At 42.1% G+C, this 19040-nt stretch overlaps 1 protein-coding gene across 2 annotated transcripts in view; it reads right to left on the reverse strand.

Annotated features, from left to right (window-relative positions):
* COL22A1 (collagen type XXII alpha 1 chain) overlaps window positions 1-19040 on the reverse strand; it is a 293252-nt gene that overhangs the window by 43739 nt on the left and 230473 nt on the right. For both annotated transcript variants that reach the window (XM_070631019.1, XM_070631018.1), the window contains 2 exons: window positions 4448-4501; window positions 2745-2798 (listed from right to left, as the gene is read on the reverse strand). In XM_070631019.1, the coding sequence (XP_070487120.1) occupies window positions 2745-2798; window positions 4448-4501 (108 nt within the window). The remainder of the gene's footprint in view (window positions 1-2744; window positions 2799-4447; window positions 4502-19040) is intronic.

The following is a 19040-nucleotide window of genomic DNA, read 5'->3' on the forward strand; positions in this document are numbered from 1 at the left end:
TTGGGTCAAGTCATATAAGATCTCTAAGCCTCAGTTTCCTTATCAGTAAAAGGATAGAAAGTGATATTGCCCATACCATAAGGAGTAAATGAGGAAATGCCTACAACGTGCTCAGCACAGAATAGAGGATCTCGGCTAGGAGTGCACCCTCTTAGAGCCAGAGCTCCTGGGTCCATGTCCTGGCTCTCTACAGACTAGCTGTGCATCCTGAGGCAAGTTGTTTTACTCCTCTGCATCTCAGTTTCTTTGTAAAATGGAAAGATGCCATCTATTTCACTTGAGTTGTTGAGAGAATTGAGTAAGTCATATATCTGAAAAGTTAGCCAGCACTGAGCACATACTAAGGATCCTCCATAAAGAGTTCTCCTTTATTGTAAGTGCCGATGACAGTGTTCTTCTTCTGTGTGTCTACTGGCCAGCCCACGATCAAGGACACTGCAGATAGTCAATAAATATGGAAGAACAAACAAGCAAGCTCTCACAGTACTTTATTGATACCTTTCCAGCAGTCATTTAGTTATTTCACATACGTTTACTGAGTGCCTATGTTGTACCAGGTGCTAGCAAAGTTTTAGAGATACAGAAATGGCTACCCCATGATCTTGCACCTCAAGGAAATTTGATGTAGCTATAGAAGATATATCTTATTTTCCGTGTAAGACAAATCCTGGGGACAAGATGCAGCCTGATTTGCCTCCACTTCTTCCATTAGGTAAAGATTCAGTAAATGTTCACAAAATAAAAGGATATTTATAATATTTTTTAAAAATAGCCTAAGGTTCATGCTTCCCTGCACCTGGGCTGCTGCAGGGGAAAATTACACATCTAGCCCAAACCTAACAGATCAATGCAGTTCTACTCCAAATCTGGATTCTTCTACGTAATTTTGCCAAATGCTTCTGGCACACTAGACTCTGGAACCTACTAAGCTGGAATTAAATTTCCTACTGCAGTTGGGAACAGGGTAAGGACTTTATCTGGAACAAGGATGCTGACTGAGCACCATAAAATAAATTCTGAAAGGCGCTTTGTCTGCTTGGTATCCATATCTCTTGGTACCTTGGACAGGTCCTGATATATACTAAACACACAAAAACAATGCATAAATGACCAGGAGGGTTAATTTCCTGCTCTGAGCTGCTTTTGCATGACAGACTGCTGAACCTGAATGGGCAGCTGACTCAGCATCCATTCCCAAAGGCAATTAACTGTAGAAGGCATGACACAAAGTAGAAGTTCCATAAACATCTGCTGAGTGAATTGAAGGCATTCATCAGTTGGAGACAGACAAGCTGGCTTGGGATTGTGATTATTTCTGAATCTCAGATTCATCATCTAGCACAAGAATAATAAGCCAGGAGCCATTTCCCACAGTGGTCATAGAGTTCTATGTTCCAGAAACTTCCAGTGAGAAGAGAACATGGTTTCCTTTGCATTGGAGATGTGTCATGGGCTTTGGAACTACCAGGGTGGGGTGGGGATGGGGCTTTAACCCAACATTCATTTTCTGAGTCCTTCCGCTGTTAGGTGGCACAGGGAAGCTAAAGTCATCATTATATGAAATTATTTATGAATGAACTGTTTTTAGCTAAAATGAGTTCCCTCTCAAGTGTCCCTCCTCATTTAATGCTAATGCCTTTCCCCACTACCCAAACTATTGCAATCTGATCGTTTTTGCTTTTGTTGATTGTCAGATGCTACAAAACCAAGTAACATATGCAAATACAATGCAAAGCAATTTCCTAAGTGAAATTACACATTTTAAAACAAATGCAGAATTTCATGAAGTTAAACGACAGCAAACTGATCAATCCCATACAAAGTTGTTCACAAATGTGCACATGGCAAAGTTGCAACAGTTAAAGATTGAGGCTGAGAAATTGAAAAGGATGTTAACAGCAAAGGCACTGGAGGGGGTTGTGGGGGTAAATTGAGTTCAAAGATTTAAGGCAGGTTCTCCGGAAAACTGGGAAAGCTTTAATACTTTTGTAGGTGATTTACCTTTTATGAGTTTGCTGTAAAAGTCAATGGTGAAGTGAAAGATGTTGTTTCATGCTCTCATATGATTTTTTTGAAAAAATACATTTAAAGAAACTTGATTTATTCTGAGAATTAACACACAGTTACAATCAGAAGTCAATCAGAATGGTATTTTGGAATTCAGAAGACAAGTAAGCTTAATTTCACGCATTTTAACTTCATGATCTTAACCAAACCTCTTTTTCAATATTTATTATGACAAGTTGAAAAATGAACAGTTGAAAATAGTGATAATGACTAATAATAATTTGTCATTATTATTATTGTTATTGATTATAGTAAATTCAGGAAAATCTGGGATTATATAGACGCTCTATGATTTCCAGAGCCTGCCACCATGGGACAGGCTCCTATGGAATAGGGAAAGTTGCTTCTACATTCTTTACTTAAGATTCCAACCTTGCAATTACCCCAGGCTTCCCATTTCCCAAGCTGGATGAAAACGAATAACTCAAGCCCATCCATCCCTGCCAATCACCCCAGCCTCAATAGCATTCTAGTGGCAGTGACCATCAACACCAGTCAAGTCCCTCTGCACTCTCCCCACATGTCCCCAGGACCATTTTCAGCTCACCCCTGGGAACCTTTCAGGTGTCAGCCCATTCCTTAAAATGAGAGGCAGGTCCAGCGTGACACCATCTCCAGTGAGTATGGAAGAGTTCAAATGTCAAAGCCAAAAGAGGAGATTAAAAATTATTACTTACTGGTGGCCCAGGGTTCCCTGGGGGCCCCATGAAACCTGGAACTCCAGGGTGACCCTAGGAAAACATGAGAGCCAATTCTTTAAAATAATTCATAAAAAGCTTTCATTTTGTGCAAATACTAAATTTCAGTCAACAATCCAGAATCTACAGTCCAACTCCAATAACAATTTTGGGTAAAGATATTGACAACAAAAAGAGCTTTTTAAATATATATCACTGGTGTTTCAACAGGTTGAGACAGTATCTGACAATATTTACAAAAACAAATTCTATGTTGAAAGTGAATTTGCTTCAAAATAATATCAAGGGAGAATGTGTGGGGGAGGTGGTTGAGGATATAGATGAAAACAAGAGTGGCCATAATAGCTGAAAGATATTGTGGCTAGGTGATAGGGGGTTCTTCTTATTATATTCTCTTATTTTTATGTGTATTTGAAGTGTCCCATAATAAAAATTTTAAAACAAATAAATATATACACACATACAATGTATGCTCACAATGGAAATTGTTACGTTGACTGAATTATGGCATCCATACTATGACAATATTACGGCAATTTTAAGAAAGAGATTCATGTGTCTGTGTGGAGAGGAAGCTGTGTGCATTTTAGAATGAGCTAAATCAGTTATGGCACAAAGTGTATTGCATCTGACATTTAGTTCAGTACAACAGTGTTATGAAACCAAACAAACCACCATGAAAGGAAGGATTTCCCTGCCCTGACCCTCCATCTCCTGCCTCTCGAAAACACAGCTACAACTTTCAGTGTAGAGTGCATTGCCTTTGACAGCTCATTCTTACAAGAATAATCCAAACACATCTTGCTTTTCCAGATACAGATGGAATTTTAGCTGAGTATGACACTAGGACCTTGACTATAGCTCTTATCTCTCTGCCTCTGGATTACTTGCTCACAAGTTTCTCTCCCTCACTGAAGTGAAAGACCCGTGCATTTAGGGATTTGCCCGTTACTCATTCTGGATCTCAGAGCCTGGTGCAGAGACCAGCATGGAGCTGACTTACATGAGTATTGACTGAGAGATGCATAGAAGAGTGAGAAGGAAAGGGGGAGGGCAGATGAGAGAGAGGAAAGGAAAAGAAAAGAGGAAAAAGAGGGACAGCAGTGAGCAGAAGCATGATAGCCAGTGTAAATGGGAGAAGGGCTACTAAAGGCTATGTGGAGACTGCAGAATCAGCCGGTAGCACCAGATGGAAGATGATGGGGAAGCAGTGTTCAAATCCATAGAAAGACCAGCCTGTCATCACTGGCACCATCTTACTACACATTTGGAGAAGTGGTCCAGCGGGGCTTGATGGCCACTGGGCATAGAAGGGGCTTCTGTGAAGCATTTCCACTAGCACCATGAGTCACAAGATAGAAATGATGGGAGGGTGGAGGAAAGAAGGAGACATTTTGCAATAAATGACTACCATTTCAGTGAACAAGAAGCACTACAGGTAAGAGTCTAAAAGAAAAAAGAAAACAGAAAGCATGCTCCTCAAATAATTGGAGGAGAGAAATGCGACAATGAACTAGAATAATCAAGATAAAAATCATGAAAATGCAATTAAAACAAAAAAAGTCCTACTGCAGGCAAAGAAGAGACAAGAAATGATGCCAGAAATGGTGGAGTGAAAGTTACTGAGGAGAAATAGTGACGCTTCTTTAGGGTGAATGGTTCATTATAAAGTGAGTTTTTACCTGATCACCTTTCTGTCCAACCTCACCGTCTGCACCACGCTCTCCTTTACTTCCCTTGGGAGAAGAAAAGAAAGAAAATTACTGGAAATTTTGTTAGAACTATATTGCAAAAGAAAAACATTCAGATGCATTCCTTCATTCGTCCATTCATTCATCTATGCATTCACTCACTCATTCTTCATCAATCTCTTATCAAGTTCATGCTGAAGCCAAGCATGGTCAGCAGATAGAAATAATGAGGCCTGGTTGTAGAATTGTTGGTGGGTTAGCTTAAATGGGTTGTGGGGTTCTGAATGGGGGGCAGTAGAAAATGGAGCCGGGGACACAGGCAGACCACTTCATTGAGAGCCTTCTAAGTCAACCCTTGAATCTGGATTGAGTTGTAGGCAATGGAAACCATTAGAAGGATGTCTGACTGCCCTAGGTTTCAGAAGGGTTCCTCTGGCTGCAGCTTTGGGTGGGCTAGAAGGTCTGGGGTGTAGAAAGGAGGAGCAGTTAGGAGGAAACTGGGATGTTACAGGTGTGAGAGGGCATTGTAGTGTCCATGGGCATTGCAGAGAAGGTGGCGGTGAGGAAGAGAGAGAGGTTGAGAAGGTGGTGGACAGGGGCAGAACTGCACAGTCGGCTGTGGCAGAAGACTGTCCCCATACATATGCTCCTTGCTTCACCCCTTACTAGCTGTGGGATCTTGAGCAAGTCACAAACTCTGAATTCTAGGGTTTTTCAATCTACAAAACACAGAAAATAATGATGCTTACCCCACGAAACATAGGATGGGTAAAATCAGGTAATACATGGAAAACACTTATCATAGAGCTCAGAACACAGTATGAGATGAATAAATATTAGTTATAATTCTTATTTTTCATTATTTTGTATTTGAATCCTGGCTTTGTCATCTACCAACTGTGTGTCACTGAGCAAGGTGCTTCAATTCTCCATTTCCTTACTTCTAAAATGAAAATAAAAATAACAGTATCTTTGGCACAGGGTTCTTGTGAGGATTAAAGGACCTAAAATCTACAAAGTGCTTAGATTAGAGATAGGCTCAGTGTTAGCTCTCAAAAAACATTAACTATCGTCCCTTTCATCATCATTATCACCATGATCATCATTGCCATCACTACCCTCATTGTAACCATCATTATCACCAGCATCACCATCACTACCATCACTAATATCACCTTCAGCATCACCATGATAATATCATCATCGTCATCATCACTATCATCACTACCATCACTAGTATTACTAACCTCCTCTTCTCTTCTCCATCATCAACATCACCACCTCCATCATCTCTATCACCATCATCATCATTACCATGGTCACCAACACACTCATAATATACAACCTACCAAAAATATTTTTTACAGACTAACCCTGAAAGTAACATTCCAAGGGTCCAATCTCTTTCGGTTGTCACCTATTCTGGTTCTGCATTTACTGTGTTAACAAATGTATTTCAGTAAAATGTTATTAAACAGAAACATTCCGGTTCCTTTAAAATAATGCATTATTCAGTAAAATAAGTCTCTGGCAGTAAGTCAATCTTGGCTCTGATTCCAGGTCTGTCTCCCTCCTCTTTGCATCCTTGAGTAGATCACATCCCCTCTTTGCTCTCAGTTTGTTCATCCAGTAAATAAAGAATGGGGATGGAGGGGCGGGCGGGCGGAGGTCAATCTATGAGGCTCCTTCCAGGCCCAGAACCCTACAGTTCTCTCATTGAAACACCAAGCCCAGCCCTTTTTCTATTCAGACTGTTGCACAACCTCAGCAGTTCGTTGATGATGAGGACTACAGAATAACACTCTCCGCCTGTCCCCAAGGTATATTGGGAGGGGTAGGCTGAGCTAATGCCTATAAAGTGCCAAGTGCCATTGTGTAGAGGAGAAACACACAGGTTCAGAGGCGAAGAGCATTTGTTCCAACATTTTTGCATGTAATTATTTTTACTGTCTTTAAATCTATAAAGCCAGCACACTGTCTGCAGGCCACTTTACAATATCAATGAGATGCAGTGACACAGAATAGCACACTGCTCCCCTCACATTTAGGACAACTGCCTGACAGGTAAATATTTTCCTTTCAAATTCCAGTCCTCAGTCTGGGATTAGAGCGGTTTCAACTCTTGTCTCCCAACAACTAAAATGTCAGCAGCTCAAGGATCTCCACAGTTGTCCCTGTCTGCTTCTCCACGGCAGCTGAGGATCAAAGCAAACACAGCCACCCCCAAACCTGACTCACTTCCTTCCAGAAGAGAGGACTGACATTTACAGAGCACCTACTCTGCCGGGCACTCTGCCGGGCTTGCCGCATGAAATCCCATTTCGTGTATCTCTTTGTTTATATCCTGAGCTGATACAAAAAAAAAAAACCCAAAAAACAAAAAAAAACTTAATATGTCTATGTTATCCAAAGTATCCAGTAAGACTACTCTTACTGTATGAGGTATGGGTTATTATCAGGATGTACAGATAAGAAATCTAAAGGCCAGAGAGGTTAAGCCATTCTCCTGAGGTCACACAGCTAATAAAAAACAAAATTTGGCATGTAATCCAGACCTGCCTATCTGATTACCAAGTATCCAAGCTGCCTCTCCCTGCCCAAATTACTTTCCTGGCAATTTTTCTGGGCCATGATACCATGTTCCACTGGTTTTATAATGGAGAGCACTGGGTTTCTAGCCTGGAAGCCGGCCTAACCATGCTGACCACATTCTGGGAATCTTTTTATGCAATGAGGATACAGCAATCAACAAGACAAGAAGAGAAACCAAAGAGAATGAAACAAAATCAACCACCACCGCCTGCCCACCTGGAATTTCTATTCTCTGGAGATTACCAGTTTGTTACTTTGTGAGCTCATTTCTCTTCAGAACAGGTTTATTGAGGCTCCGTTGTAAGGGTCTAATTTTTCCTGTTGAAAATAAGGGAAGAGACTCTCCCCATAACCCCTGTTATTAGAGCATTTACTTTAGAAAACTTGTCATGGTGAGTGTTTTTTCTGTGTCTTCTGTATGTAAATCCTTGTAAAAGCTAAATGAGCCTTTTGCCAGTTCTAGGACCCAGGAAAATCTTTCTCGAAGACCTGGAGCCGTCTCTGTGAAATGTAATCATCAAGGAAGATAGCACCCATCTCCCAGTCTCTGTGGGAATGTGGGAGCCTAACTTCTTCAGGACACCTTGCTCCAAACCACAAAATTACCTCCTGCCACAACGATGTGAGAAATTCGTTTTTCTTTTTATAAAACTAATTAACTAACTCAGACGGGCACCCCAATTACCAGGTAGTTTAAGGATGAACACGTGTGACAAATGGTGCTGTCAGGTCTTCTTACTTGAGGACTACTGATTGGTTATCTTGAGGACGTGTATGTAATGGGTCACAGCTGCCTGGCTGTAGTGAGGGGTGAAATTTCTTTGTCTCGGCCATCTCTTGGCAGCTTGCCTGTGGTGCACATCGCCTTCTGGATGAATGCTCGTTCAATAACAAAACTATTTTCCTTCTCTTCTACCTTTGTGGAGAGGTTTTCTGGGTTGGGAAAAGATGTTGTTCGGTTTTAATTATATTTCCTCAACACCATCGTGTGCTAAGCACAGAATGTAACAATTGTTCAGAGGTGATGTTCATACCAGGGGCTCCTGTAAGGATGCTGGTCTTTGTGAATCCATCAAACAGGCAATTCTCTCAAAGGACTTACAAACTGTAGAGGGCAGGACCTAAATGTTCTCAAATTAGTAAGTCTCTGCTACTCTCAGAACAAGCCCTATCCCTGAACTTTTGCACGTGGTTTTTCTGCCTAGAATACATTTCCCCAAGGATGCCTGGCAAATCTCTGCCTCACTTTCCAATGCAACTAAAGTCCTACCTCCTCCAGGTGGCCTTCACAGGTGAGCCCTTGCCCCATGATGTTATTTTCCTTAAATTCATTTACTCTTCTGACAATTTTTCAGAGGTGTTATTAACCCAAGCAGAGCAACAAGCATGAGGACCACTTCCAGTTATGTGTATCCAATGCTTCCTACGTGCTGGGCACCATGCCTAGTGCTCTGCAAATGTTTCCTTGTTTAATCCTCACATCCTCTTTGTGAGATAGGCCATAAGGTTCTTCTTCTCCAGAAGAGGGACCTGAGGTTCAGAGAAGTCAAATAAACTGCAGAAGTCTTATTATTAATAAGTGAAATTCACTCAGCTAGGAAGATGCAGAGCCAGTCTGGGAAACCATTGATGTTCCAAGCCCAGACTTGTGCCCACCACTCTCGGTGCCCTCCAGCCCAAGTCTGACTTCTCTAAGAGTCACCACCTTGTAGATCTTTTCTCCAACACAGCATCAGGCCCTGGAAGGCATGGCCCATATCTGACCCATGTCTGTACCTCCTGGCTTAGAAGGGAGCTTTTCAAGGGGATGTGTGCTGAGAATCTTTCAGGATTGAGGCAGCTATGGGTGAAAAGAGAATTCTGCTCCTGGCAAGAGGATGGACCAAGAGGTTCTCAGTGTCTTTCTGGGCAGGATGGGATTCTATGGCCTCTTCTGGCAGTTCTAACAGCAGCAGAGGCGGTATTATCTCTGCCTCTCCAGAATCATCTAGAACCTCCCAGTGTGGCTACTCCTCATTTATTGTCTCCAGTCCCTACAGTCTCCATCAGCTGATTGTTGGACACATGAATGAGAAGGAAACCAAGTGCTTTTCATGGAGGATAGAATAATCAACCTTTCCAACGCAGAAGGGGCTTTTACGTCTGACTCTGCAGAAATACATGTTCCCAGGGTCATCACTCTGATTACCATCTTGCTTCTTCTTCCTCCTCTCCATGGATTGTAATCACGACAGCAGCCACTATCTCTAGACCCTATCCCTTAAAGTCAATGTTTTATGCAGTTTGAAAGCTCTACAGCAGAGCTCCATAATTGACCATGGCATTAACCTCCCCAGCCCAGCTGCCAGAGAGAGCAGCTGCAAATCTGTAAGGTAAATCTCGGGGAGGCTGATCTCCCTAGGCTGGATCACAACTGCATACAAACAAGCGCACAAACCCTCTTGATGATGCGTGTGAAGAGTGAACGTCAGGGCCTTTGGTTATAAAAGGACGCTAACAATGATCATAAGTGCTCCGCCACGGGTAGCATTTTCAGTTTACAAATCCATCTTTGTGTCCGCAGGTCTAGCAGAGATCCTGCTTGATAAATGAAGTTCAACAGAGAGGAAATGAAACAGTCCTCCCTTCTGTTTTCTGGACAGTGGTGTGAGATGCATGAACAGCATAGAGACTGGCTGCGGTTTGAAGCCAAGAACCAAGGCAAGCCTGTGAGTCCTCAGATGAGATAGTTAACTCCTTTGTGACTCATTTTCCCAACAGAAAGTGCTGGTAAGGGGACGCTATTACAGGAGCATTACCAGAGGCAGTGTAGAGAGAAGCTTTGCTCCCCACGGGGAGCTGTCATGGTGCTGGTGTTGGTGGTATGTTACTAGTATAACAGGATACTAACTAGTGTGGATCCTAGAGTTGGACTAGCAGGATTCACCTTGGCTATATCATCTACTAGTTTCATAATACTAGCATTTAATCCTGCTAAGCCTTAATGTCTTCATCTTTAAAGAGAGACAATAGCTCTGTCTCCTAGGATTGTGCTGAAGATCGCAGGAGATTGTAAAGCAGGCAACCCACCCCTTGGCCCTTAGAACACTTTATACTGCCCACTGCAACTGCCTGGGGCCTTAGTATGAAGGGCGGACCCCTAGCCCTGAGATCTTCCCATGGTCACCATGGACTCCCACGGAGAAGCTAGAACCCTGTCCTGCAGAGGCAGCACTAATTTTTATTCTTTTTCTTGATGAAAGATTTCTTTGGCTTTCTCTGAATATATAAAAGAACAAACCATCTCTTGAAGTGAATTATAAAGGAACAAAGGCCGAGCCATTATCCCAAGACAACAGCACCTGGGGAGTGGGGGTGTTGGGCTGATAGTAAAAACAATTCTGCTTTAGAGAAGGGAACTCTTATCTGTTTAACTGATTTGCTCTTGTTTCTCTGAAAAAAGGCCATTCCTTGGCAGAGCAGCCAGCAAGTTGACAGCAAAGGTTACTTAGGAATCAGCTGAAATTGCCCACTGCAGAATCCTCCAGGCCGGGAGCTCCACTGATGACCCCAGAAAGGGAGGATAACATGCAGCCAATAGTGCAGATGATGCTACACTTTGCTAGTGTCTCTTAACCTAACATTGCCCCAGGCAGAATCTCTTGTTCCATCTACTCTGAGACCTGATATCTTGTAGTTCCTGAAGCAGGACTCTTGAGCACGTCAAAACCCTACAAGTCTTCAAAAAGTTTATGGATAATAAATGCTAGATGTCTTAACCTACCGGCCAGGGCCTGAGCGATCTGGACGTTTTCCATTCTGATATCCTGTGGGTCCAGTATTTTTGTTAGCTTGCTTGCTTGCTTAATAGTGTGGGGGATCAGAAGGGGCCACCTCAAAATATGTCTCGTGGCCTTGATTATTTTCAAGAACAAAAGACTCTGAAAGAAACTTTGGCTTCCCTTCTAACTGCCTAAAAGAATTTAAGACAGAAGGCCTGTCCTCAGGTCAGACCATCACCTCAGCTAACTCTGGGTATCCACAGATAGGGAGGATCCTTGCTAAGTCCCTCTTACCAAAGTTCTGTTTACCGAACATTTGCTTTTCCATTTCCATGTGAATTGCCTTCTTCCCCTGGGAAGTCCCAAACCATTACCCGAAATACCTTCCTTTGTCTTTGGCTGAAGATGACATTTAAACTGGTGGCTTGGCCATTCCGGCAAGTTACCCAGTTTTCCTAGGTTTCCTCCATGTATACATGTTATAAAACTTTGTTATATTTTCTCCTGTTGTTCTGTCTCACGTGAAGTTAATTCATAGCGCAGCCAGAAGGCCCTAGAGTGGATAGAGGAAATGTTCTTCCTCCTCTACAATAGTAACAACAATAGCTCCAATCCCTTTTCCAGGACTGAGCCCAGGGTGAGGCAAGTAAGGCGCTCCCCTTTAGTGTAAAATGTAAGGGGTTCCGGAAACCTCAGGATCTAAGACAAAGAAGATTCCAAAGCCATATTTTAAAAAGTCAAATTAATGCCAACTAATCCAAGATAATCCAACAAAATAAAATGTAAATAAACATGAGGCTCCGAAGGGCTGGGATTAGGGAGAAGCGAGGGAAGCAAGTGAGATTTTGGTTGGGTCCCATCTTTATTTAAAATTTTGGTATTTTGTTTCTCATGGATCTATTGCATTAATTTTAAACTTTAAAAAATATTGCATTAGAGTCTTATTTACCTTAGTTATTGAGGTTTTTGACTTCCCCTTACATTTTCTAACTAGTCCTCACCCCAGTCCTGGCCCTGCTGCTGGCTGTGCCCTCAGAGGCTGAAAGAGCAGTAGGAGCCAAGGGTGACCCAAGGCTTGCAATGCACCAGGAGCTGGTGGAGGCATCTCAGGAGCATAGTCAGGGCCACAAGCCTGTAAGGTCTCTCCTCTTACACTCCCTAGTTTATGGGGAGGAAACTATCCCAAGGTCAGAGCTGGGACAGGATTTTAATCCTGAAGTCTGGATCCTGATTTCTCTGTCCTACTGAGACAAGAACCAGCCTAACGAGCCAGGGCCATCTGCAAGGCCGCTGGGCCAACAAGGATAGGCCCCGGACCAATTCACAAGCTGGGAGAATCAGAGACCACCAAGACCCACATTCCACAGCCTTGGGACTTTCTTGGGCTCATGCATGCGCCCTAGCACCCAGGAATTGTCTGAAGGTGACCCCAGCCCCATTAGCACACTAAAAATCACACCCAGGGGGGCCAGCCCAGTGCCTCAGCAGTTAAGTTTGCACATTCTGCTTCAGAAGACTAGGGTTCACCGGTTCGGATCCGGGGCGCAGACCTATGCAAAGCTTGTCAAGCCATGCTGTGGCAAGCATCCCACATATAAAGTAGAGGAAGATGGGCACAGATGTTAGCTCAGGGCCAGTCTTCCTCAGCAAAAAGAGGAGGATTGGTGACAGATGTTAGCTCAGGGCTAATCTTCCTCGAAAAAGAGCAATCACACCCAGGGGTGGAGAGCTAGCATGCTAATGATACATGCGTCACATGGAGTAGCATGCTATGTGACAGTGCAGGCCCATCACAACCCCACCTCTACATGTCATGACAAGGCACTCCTCCCTTGCCTTTGCCTAATAACAGTCCCACAGTCCCATTCCCTAATGAGCCAGTCACCTGCCCCTTTCCTTTCTGCACTGGCTCCCTTGTGCCTTTCCTGTGCACAAGCTAATACACTTTTACTTCTTTTCTCCAGTTTGTTGTCTCGCTTGATTTCCATCCTAGTGGACAACAAGAATCCAATGTGCAAATAACATTTTGGTGACCATGAAGGGATGGGACAGGATAGGACTTTCTTGAGTCCTGGTTGAAGATTGGATGGGCCCAGCACTGGACCAGCCTGGCTGCCCAAATGTGGACATAAGTGGCCACAGCCGAACCTTTGTTTCAGACTCCAGCGTTCCGTGAGTCAGGTCAAGGCCTGGGAGACAATGCCTCCAGTTCTGACCAACTTTCTTAACGTCTCCCTCTTTTCCTTCTCTCTCTCTTTTATCCTCTTTAGAAGAATCTCCTCTCCTCTGGTTTCAGGGGCACTGTGAGCCCTTGGGTCAGTCATTAGCCTGATAATCTGGTTTGTCTGGTTTCAGAGAGTCCGCATTCCACCTCTGGGAGCTCTCTTCTAGTTCTGGACTGGATCACTTCTGCCCTCTGTTGGCAGTCCTGGTTTCTGTTAATTTGTTTGGACACTGGAAGCGATTCCAGGTTGACCCCTGGGTCAGTCCTTTGACTGGCAAGGCTGCAGCCTCTGGTTTCACAGAGACCACCGTCCACCCCTGGGAACTCTCCTCTGGTTTTTGGGCATCTGGAGTGATACCAGGTTGGCCCCTGGGTCAGTCCTTTGACTGACATCTGGAACCCTGTTTTGTCTCCTGTCAAGAAGCTGTTGAGAATTTTTAGGCGCCTATGAGTCAGCTACGGGGACAGGAGACCTGTAATTTATTCTGTAAACTGTCCTGCCCAGGAACTCTTGTTTGCATGAACCCTTATCTTGACAACCCTTAGGAAGACGCCATGAGGGTAAGGCCTGATCACCTCTTTCCTTTCTTTGTCTGTCTTGTTCATCACCGCCTCTGCTACCACCATGTTGAGGTTAAGTTCAGGCTGGAACTGAGGAGAACCTAGACCTTCTGAAAAATCAAAAACTTGAAAACATTTGCCAGGGACTTGACTTGCAACCCTGGCATTAGGAACCCTGGCCCCTGGCCCACTCCAGGCCTTTGCCTCTTGCCCCCTGTGCTTGCCTTGTTCTGGCTCAGGGACTAAGTGTCCAGGCTAAGTGGGACTTGACTAAATCTTCTAATTATATTGATGCCCACTATTGGGCTCTGCACCCTTCTCTGGGCCACTGTCAGTCAGACACCAGCTTTACCACCATGGGGAACGCCCCAAGCATTCCTGGAGATTCACCCCTCAGGTGCATATTAACTAATTAGAAACACTTTCAATTGGATGGGTTATGCCCCAGAAACTCCATCTTGGAGAAAACTTGAGTGGTTTCTCTGTGCCTTTGTGAGGTAGTTGGACAGGTATATCAACCTATAATGTCACTTAGGTTATAGCCTAATTTCTGAGAAATCAACAGCAATTGTCCTAAAAAAAAATCTTTGCAAGGCTGGAAATGCAATTCTAGAGGCAGTTCAGGTTTGACCCATTTCCCTTATCTCAAAGAGCTTGCAAATCCCCTGAGGAATATCTAGCCCATCGCTAATTCCTAGGACTGAAGAAAAGAAAGGAAAAGGGCTGGCCCAGTGGCATGGCAGTTCTGCACGCTCCACTTTGGTGGCCTGAGGTTCACTGGTTCGGATCCTGGACATGGACCTATGCCCCGCTTATCAAGCCATGCTGTGGCAGGTGTCCCACATGAAAAATAGGGTAAGATGGGCACAAACATTAGCTCAAGGCCAATCTTCCTCAGCAAAAAGAGGAGGATTGGTGGCAAATGTTAGCTCAGGACTAATCTTCCTAAAAAAAAACAGTATTCTCTGTTTCTAGAACTCAACTAACTGCCTCATCAATGTCCCAAATAAAAATAAGAAACTACCTTGGAAATAATAATACATAATAATTTGTTTTTAAAAAGCAAGAAAAAAGGCAGTAAGAGGACCTCTGTCAAAAATCTAACATCTTGAGTGTCTTCTCCACAAATATTAGTAAAAAGGCTTGACACAAAATTTGGATTCATGACTAGTGTATTACTGTACCTGATTCATGGCAGTAATTTTAAAACAATAGGTTTGAAGACTCTGTGTACATGGGTCTACATGTATGTTACATATGTGTGATATCTAACGTCTGGATGGTAAAATTTCTAAAGAGCTCTATTCAATTGGCTTAAAGTAAGCACTTATATAAATTATTTCTAAATGTCATAGAAACTAACCCAAATGCCTTTCAAGTTAACATGATATAAATTAATCTTTGGTAAGTGAAGCTTATTGAAAATTGTTGATTTTATTAAAATGGACATTTCCTCAGAGTTACCAGCATCAGATATGATGAAGACATACAGATATGATGAAGACATACAGCCTATATCTGTGATGTTATCTCTATTACAAAATTGATTAGCAGAAACAATAGCTTAAAAAGATGGCTAATTTTGTCTAATGTCTCATGAAGTTTTGTAGACAACCTAAATAATTATGGGGAATGAGTAAACTAAATAGATGTGAAAAAGATAAAAGTGTTGGGTGAACTTTTTATGTGATATGGCATATATATTTAAGATAATGTCTAAAGTCTCTCTGGTAACTTGAAACTTTGAAGTTTTACTAGGTAAAATTGAATGATAAAAAAACCTTATTGACTATCTGGGTCATTTTTCAAATAAGATAAAAATACCGAAACATTATCACTAAACACGTCTAAGATTATCTACTTTTGGCGTCTTATTACAAGGAAACTAAAAGATGTTTGGGTCTATTAGTAAAAATGCCTTGATTTTTATTACAAATTGTAATATGATGTAACATGTTTCTAGAAATTATAAAAAAGTATTTATAAATTTGCCAAGCCACAGAATGCTAATGTAAGGGAAAGTTCATAATTGCTTAATTTTTAGTTTTCACTAAGGTCTGTAAGGGTTAAAAATTGTAATTAACATAAGAATAAGTTTTAACATAAAAAGTAAGCTGTTGCAAAAATTAAAACTTGATTTTCTTTCTCTGAAAAGGGATAATTTTCTTAAACTCTTAGTCTGCTCTTGACAAAGAGATTATAAAAGGTTTTTCTTCACCTTTGAGTAAGTTTACCTAAAAGACAGAAGATCTATGTCTTGTTAAAATAATTTCCTATGTTCAAAAAGATTGAGTTCTTGCTATTAAGACTTTTTTGACTATTTTAACTTTCTGTTTGTCCTTGACTATTTCTGTTGTCACTTTGATTGAATGGATAGCTGACCATTATTTCACAGTGAGCATTGTTTAAAAATTCTAAAATATTTCTAAAATTCTGAGTTGTCTTGGTTGTCAGCCATAATTGTAATTATTATCTTGAAGTGTTATATGTCACAGAAGTAGCAAAGTTTCTTTGTCAATTGCCCTTTGAGTCTTTTGTCACTTGCAGATAGTTGCTGTTTTTACTGATGCTTTTGCAAACATGTTTCATCCTCAGAGAGATTCATGGAATGGACTCTGGCACTTACTCTAGAATCAGGTCTGTGATAAACTTTCAGATCATAAAGCTCAACAGGGTATGAAATTACAGACTCTAATGGGGAAACTGATGACTTCATGAAACTGCTAACAGAAGATTAAGATCAAGAATCAATTGCACAGGACTGAATGAACTGATGAGGATGATTATAATTTATACAACTTTCAGTTTGAGATAGTGCTGATTTTTTGATCTTTTGTTTAGTTTTGTTTCCTCATTTAAGGAAATTTTTCACGTTTCTCTCATGCTAACTATGATTTATAGAAATTTGGTAAATTATACCTTTGTAAGCAGAACTGAAACATTTATCTTTTTTCTCCCTACTTTATCCCTCCAGAATTTGGAAACTCTTAAGGAGTGAGTATTGTTTTCATGATAATATAGTTATTTGCATAAATTCAATAAGAATCTGTTCTTCATATAACAGGGTATAATTGGAAACATTGTTTATAATACTAAGGCTTTGACAGGAATGTCATATTTGAGAGAAACATACAGACCCAGATACAACAAGACAGCTTTTGAGGAGTAAAGGTTGACTTTCTGAAATAAAGTAACTTGGAAATATTGGCCTGGTACCTTGCTTACAGAGTTCCCAGAAACATTTCTGGGTGAGTAAAGAACATCACTCCTCTGGCAGGTACAAGGAACCTCAAGGATCTGTAGGTATTGCAGGGAGAGTCTGATGGCAAGTCCTTGGCTTGGCTTTCCTGGCCTCAAGAGGCCTTTAAAGTTCAATCTGAGATTCTTTTAAAAAGTTCCTGCAAAGCAGATTTGAAAGAACCTATATAATCAACTGCTATTCTTGCTGTACTTACGTAAATAATTTGAGAAAGTTTCATTGAAACTAGACTTATTTCGCAAACCAATGAGTCTTAGTTGGCTATCTTTGGTAAAAGTGAGAGTGATTTTAGAGAGAAAAATTATGTTTCAATGGAAACTATAGTATACATTCATGGATATTAGATTCTAGTTCTGATAATTATCTTTGAAGTTTTTGTTTCCTATCTGTAAACTGGATCAATCTTGAATTCTTCCAGTCTCCTGAAATATCTGGCTACAAATCTCCAAACTAATGTTTTCAATTTTTCCACCATCATTTTCATTTGAAATCATTGAGAACTGAACCTGCCCTTTTCCTGAAGTCCTGCAGACTGAAGCTGGCCAACTTGATATAAACTCAAGAGATACTCATGTCTGTTGCTGTGTAAGCCACTCAGAAAGATACCTGATGACACCATCAGAGGCATTTCAAGCTACAAAAGATCCTTCAACTCTATTGTCTAGAAATATTTTTGGCTGGCTGCTCCTGGGGTCAGAAACTGGTTTATAATTTGCTCCCACCATTAATCTTGTTTTTCTTTTGCTTCGCTAGAAATGATTTATGTTAATAACTCAGGGAAGGTTGAGACCAACATCTGGGAAATCTATGAACAAATGTCCTGGCTTCACTCATATAACCAAGAAACAGACCCAAGTTGGGCATGATCACTCATGAAGGGTACCCTCCCAGCCCTCACCTGGTTCTTTCCCTTCTTGGGAGCCCTGGTAATCATCCTACTCCTATTAATTTTTGGCCCCTGTCTTTTTAACCTCTTGTCAAGTTTGTGTCCTCTAGGCTCCAAAAATTCCATATTATACTGATAGTCTCACAAGGGTTCTAGCCACTTCCAACAGCTGACCCACCTTGTCCTCATTCTCATTCTTACTGGACCCTGCAACAAGCTGAAAAAGATTTTTACTCCTCCCAGATATAGAGACCCCTTCTCAACACCCACTGTCATCAGGAAGTAGCTTCAGAAAACGAGACCTTCACCCATGATCATTAAGATTAAGGAGGATAAAATTTCTCAGGGCGGAATGAGACAGGAACCAGCTTAATTAGATAGAGCCATCTGCAAGGCCCCTCGCCTAACAAAATAAAGCCCCTAACCAATCTGCAAGATAGGAGAATCAGATAAAGATCAGCAAGATCCACATTCAGCAGTCTTGGGACTTTCCTGGGCCTACACATGCGCCCTAGCACTCAGGAGTTCTCTGAAGGTGACCCTAGCCCCATTAGCATACTAAAACTCACACCCAGTGGTGGAGAGCTAGCATGCTAATAGTACATGCACCACATGAGGTGGCATGTTGAACAACGGCTCTGGCTCAAGCACAACCCCACCTCTACATGTCATGACAAGGCACTCCTCCCCAGTCTTTGCCTAATAAAAGCCCCACAATCCCACTCCCTAACAAGCTGATCACCTGTCCCTTTCCTTTCTGCATCTGTTCTCTTGTGCCTCTCCTGTGCACAAGCTAATAAACTTTCATTTTTTTACCCCCGTTTGTTGTCTCTCTTGTTTTCTATCCTGGGGGGCAACAATAACCCAATGTGCTGGTAACACTATCAACAATTTTATGCTGTATCTCCATCAGATGAGCCATGCTGTGTCCCAGTGAGGCCACAGGAAGAGACACAGTGATACTTTTGAAGGTTGGGGACAGCGTGCACAGCTTGCAGAAGCACAAAGGCTACAAGGCAATCAGAAAGAGCCCCAAGGGAGCATCAATGTTGGCAGAAGGGGAATGAGAGTGGGAGGTTAGCCCCCACCTCCCAGCTCCCATGCCAGCACTCATGCAGTCTCTTCTTAAAGCTAAATACTGTCACCACTAAGAGCCCCATCAGCCACAGCTCCCTTGTTTTGGCAGCCAGAGCTTCCCCACCTATTCAATGGCTGAGGTCACAGTTGCTTCCTCCCATGCTGGGCTCCTTGGCTTTGTGAAATCACATAGCTATCTTGCCCATTTTAGATGGGTGCCTCAT

Source organism: Equus przewalskii, chromosome 8 (genome assembly GCF_037783145.1).
Source record: "Equus przewalskii isolate Varuska chromosome 8, EquPr2, whole genome shotgun sequence".
In the NCBI taxonomy this organism is placed as follows: Eukaryota; Metazoa; Chordata; class Mammalia; order Perissodactyla; family Equidae; genus Equus; species Equus przewalskii.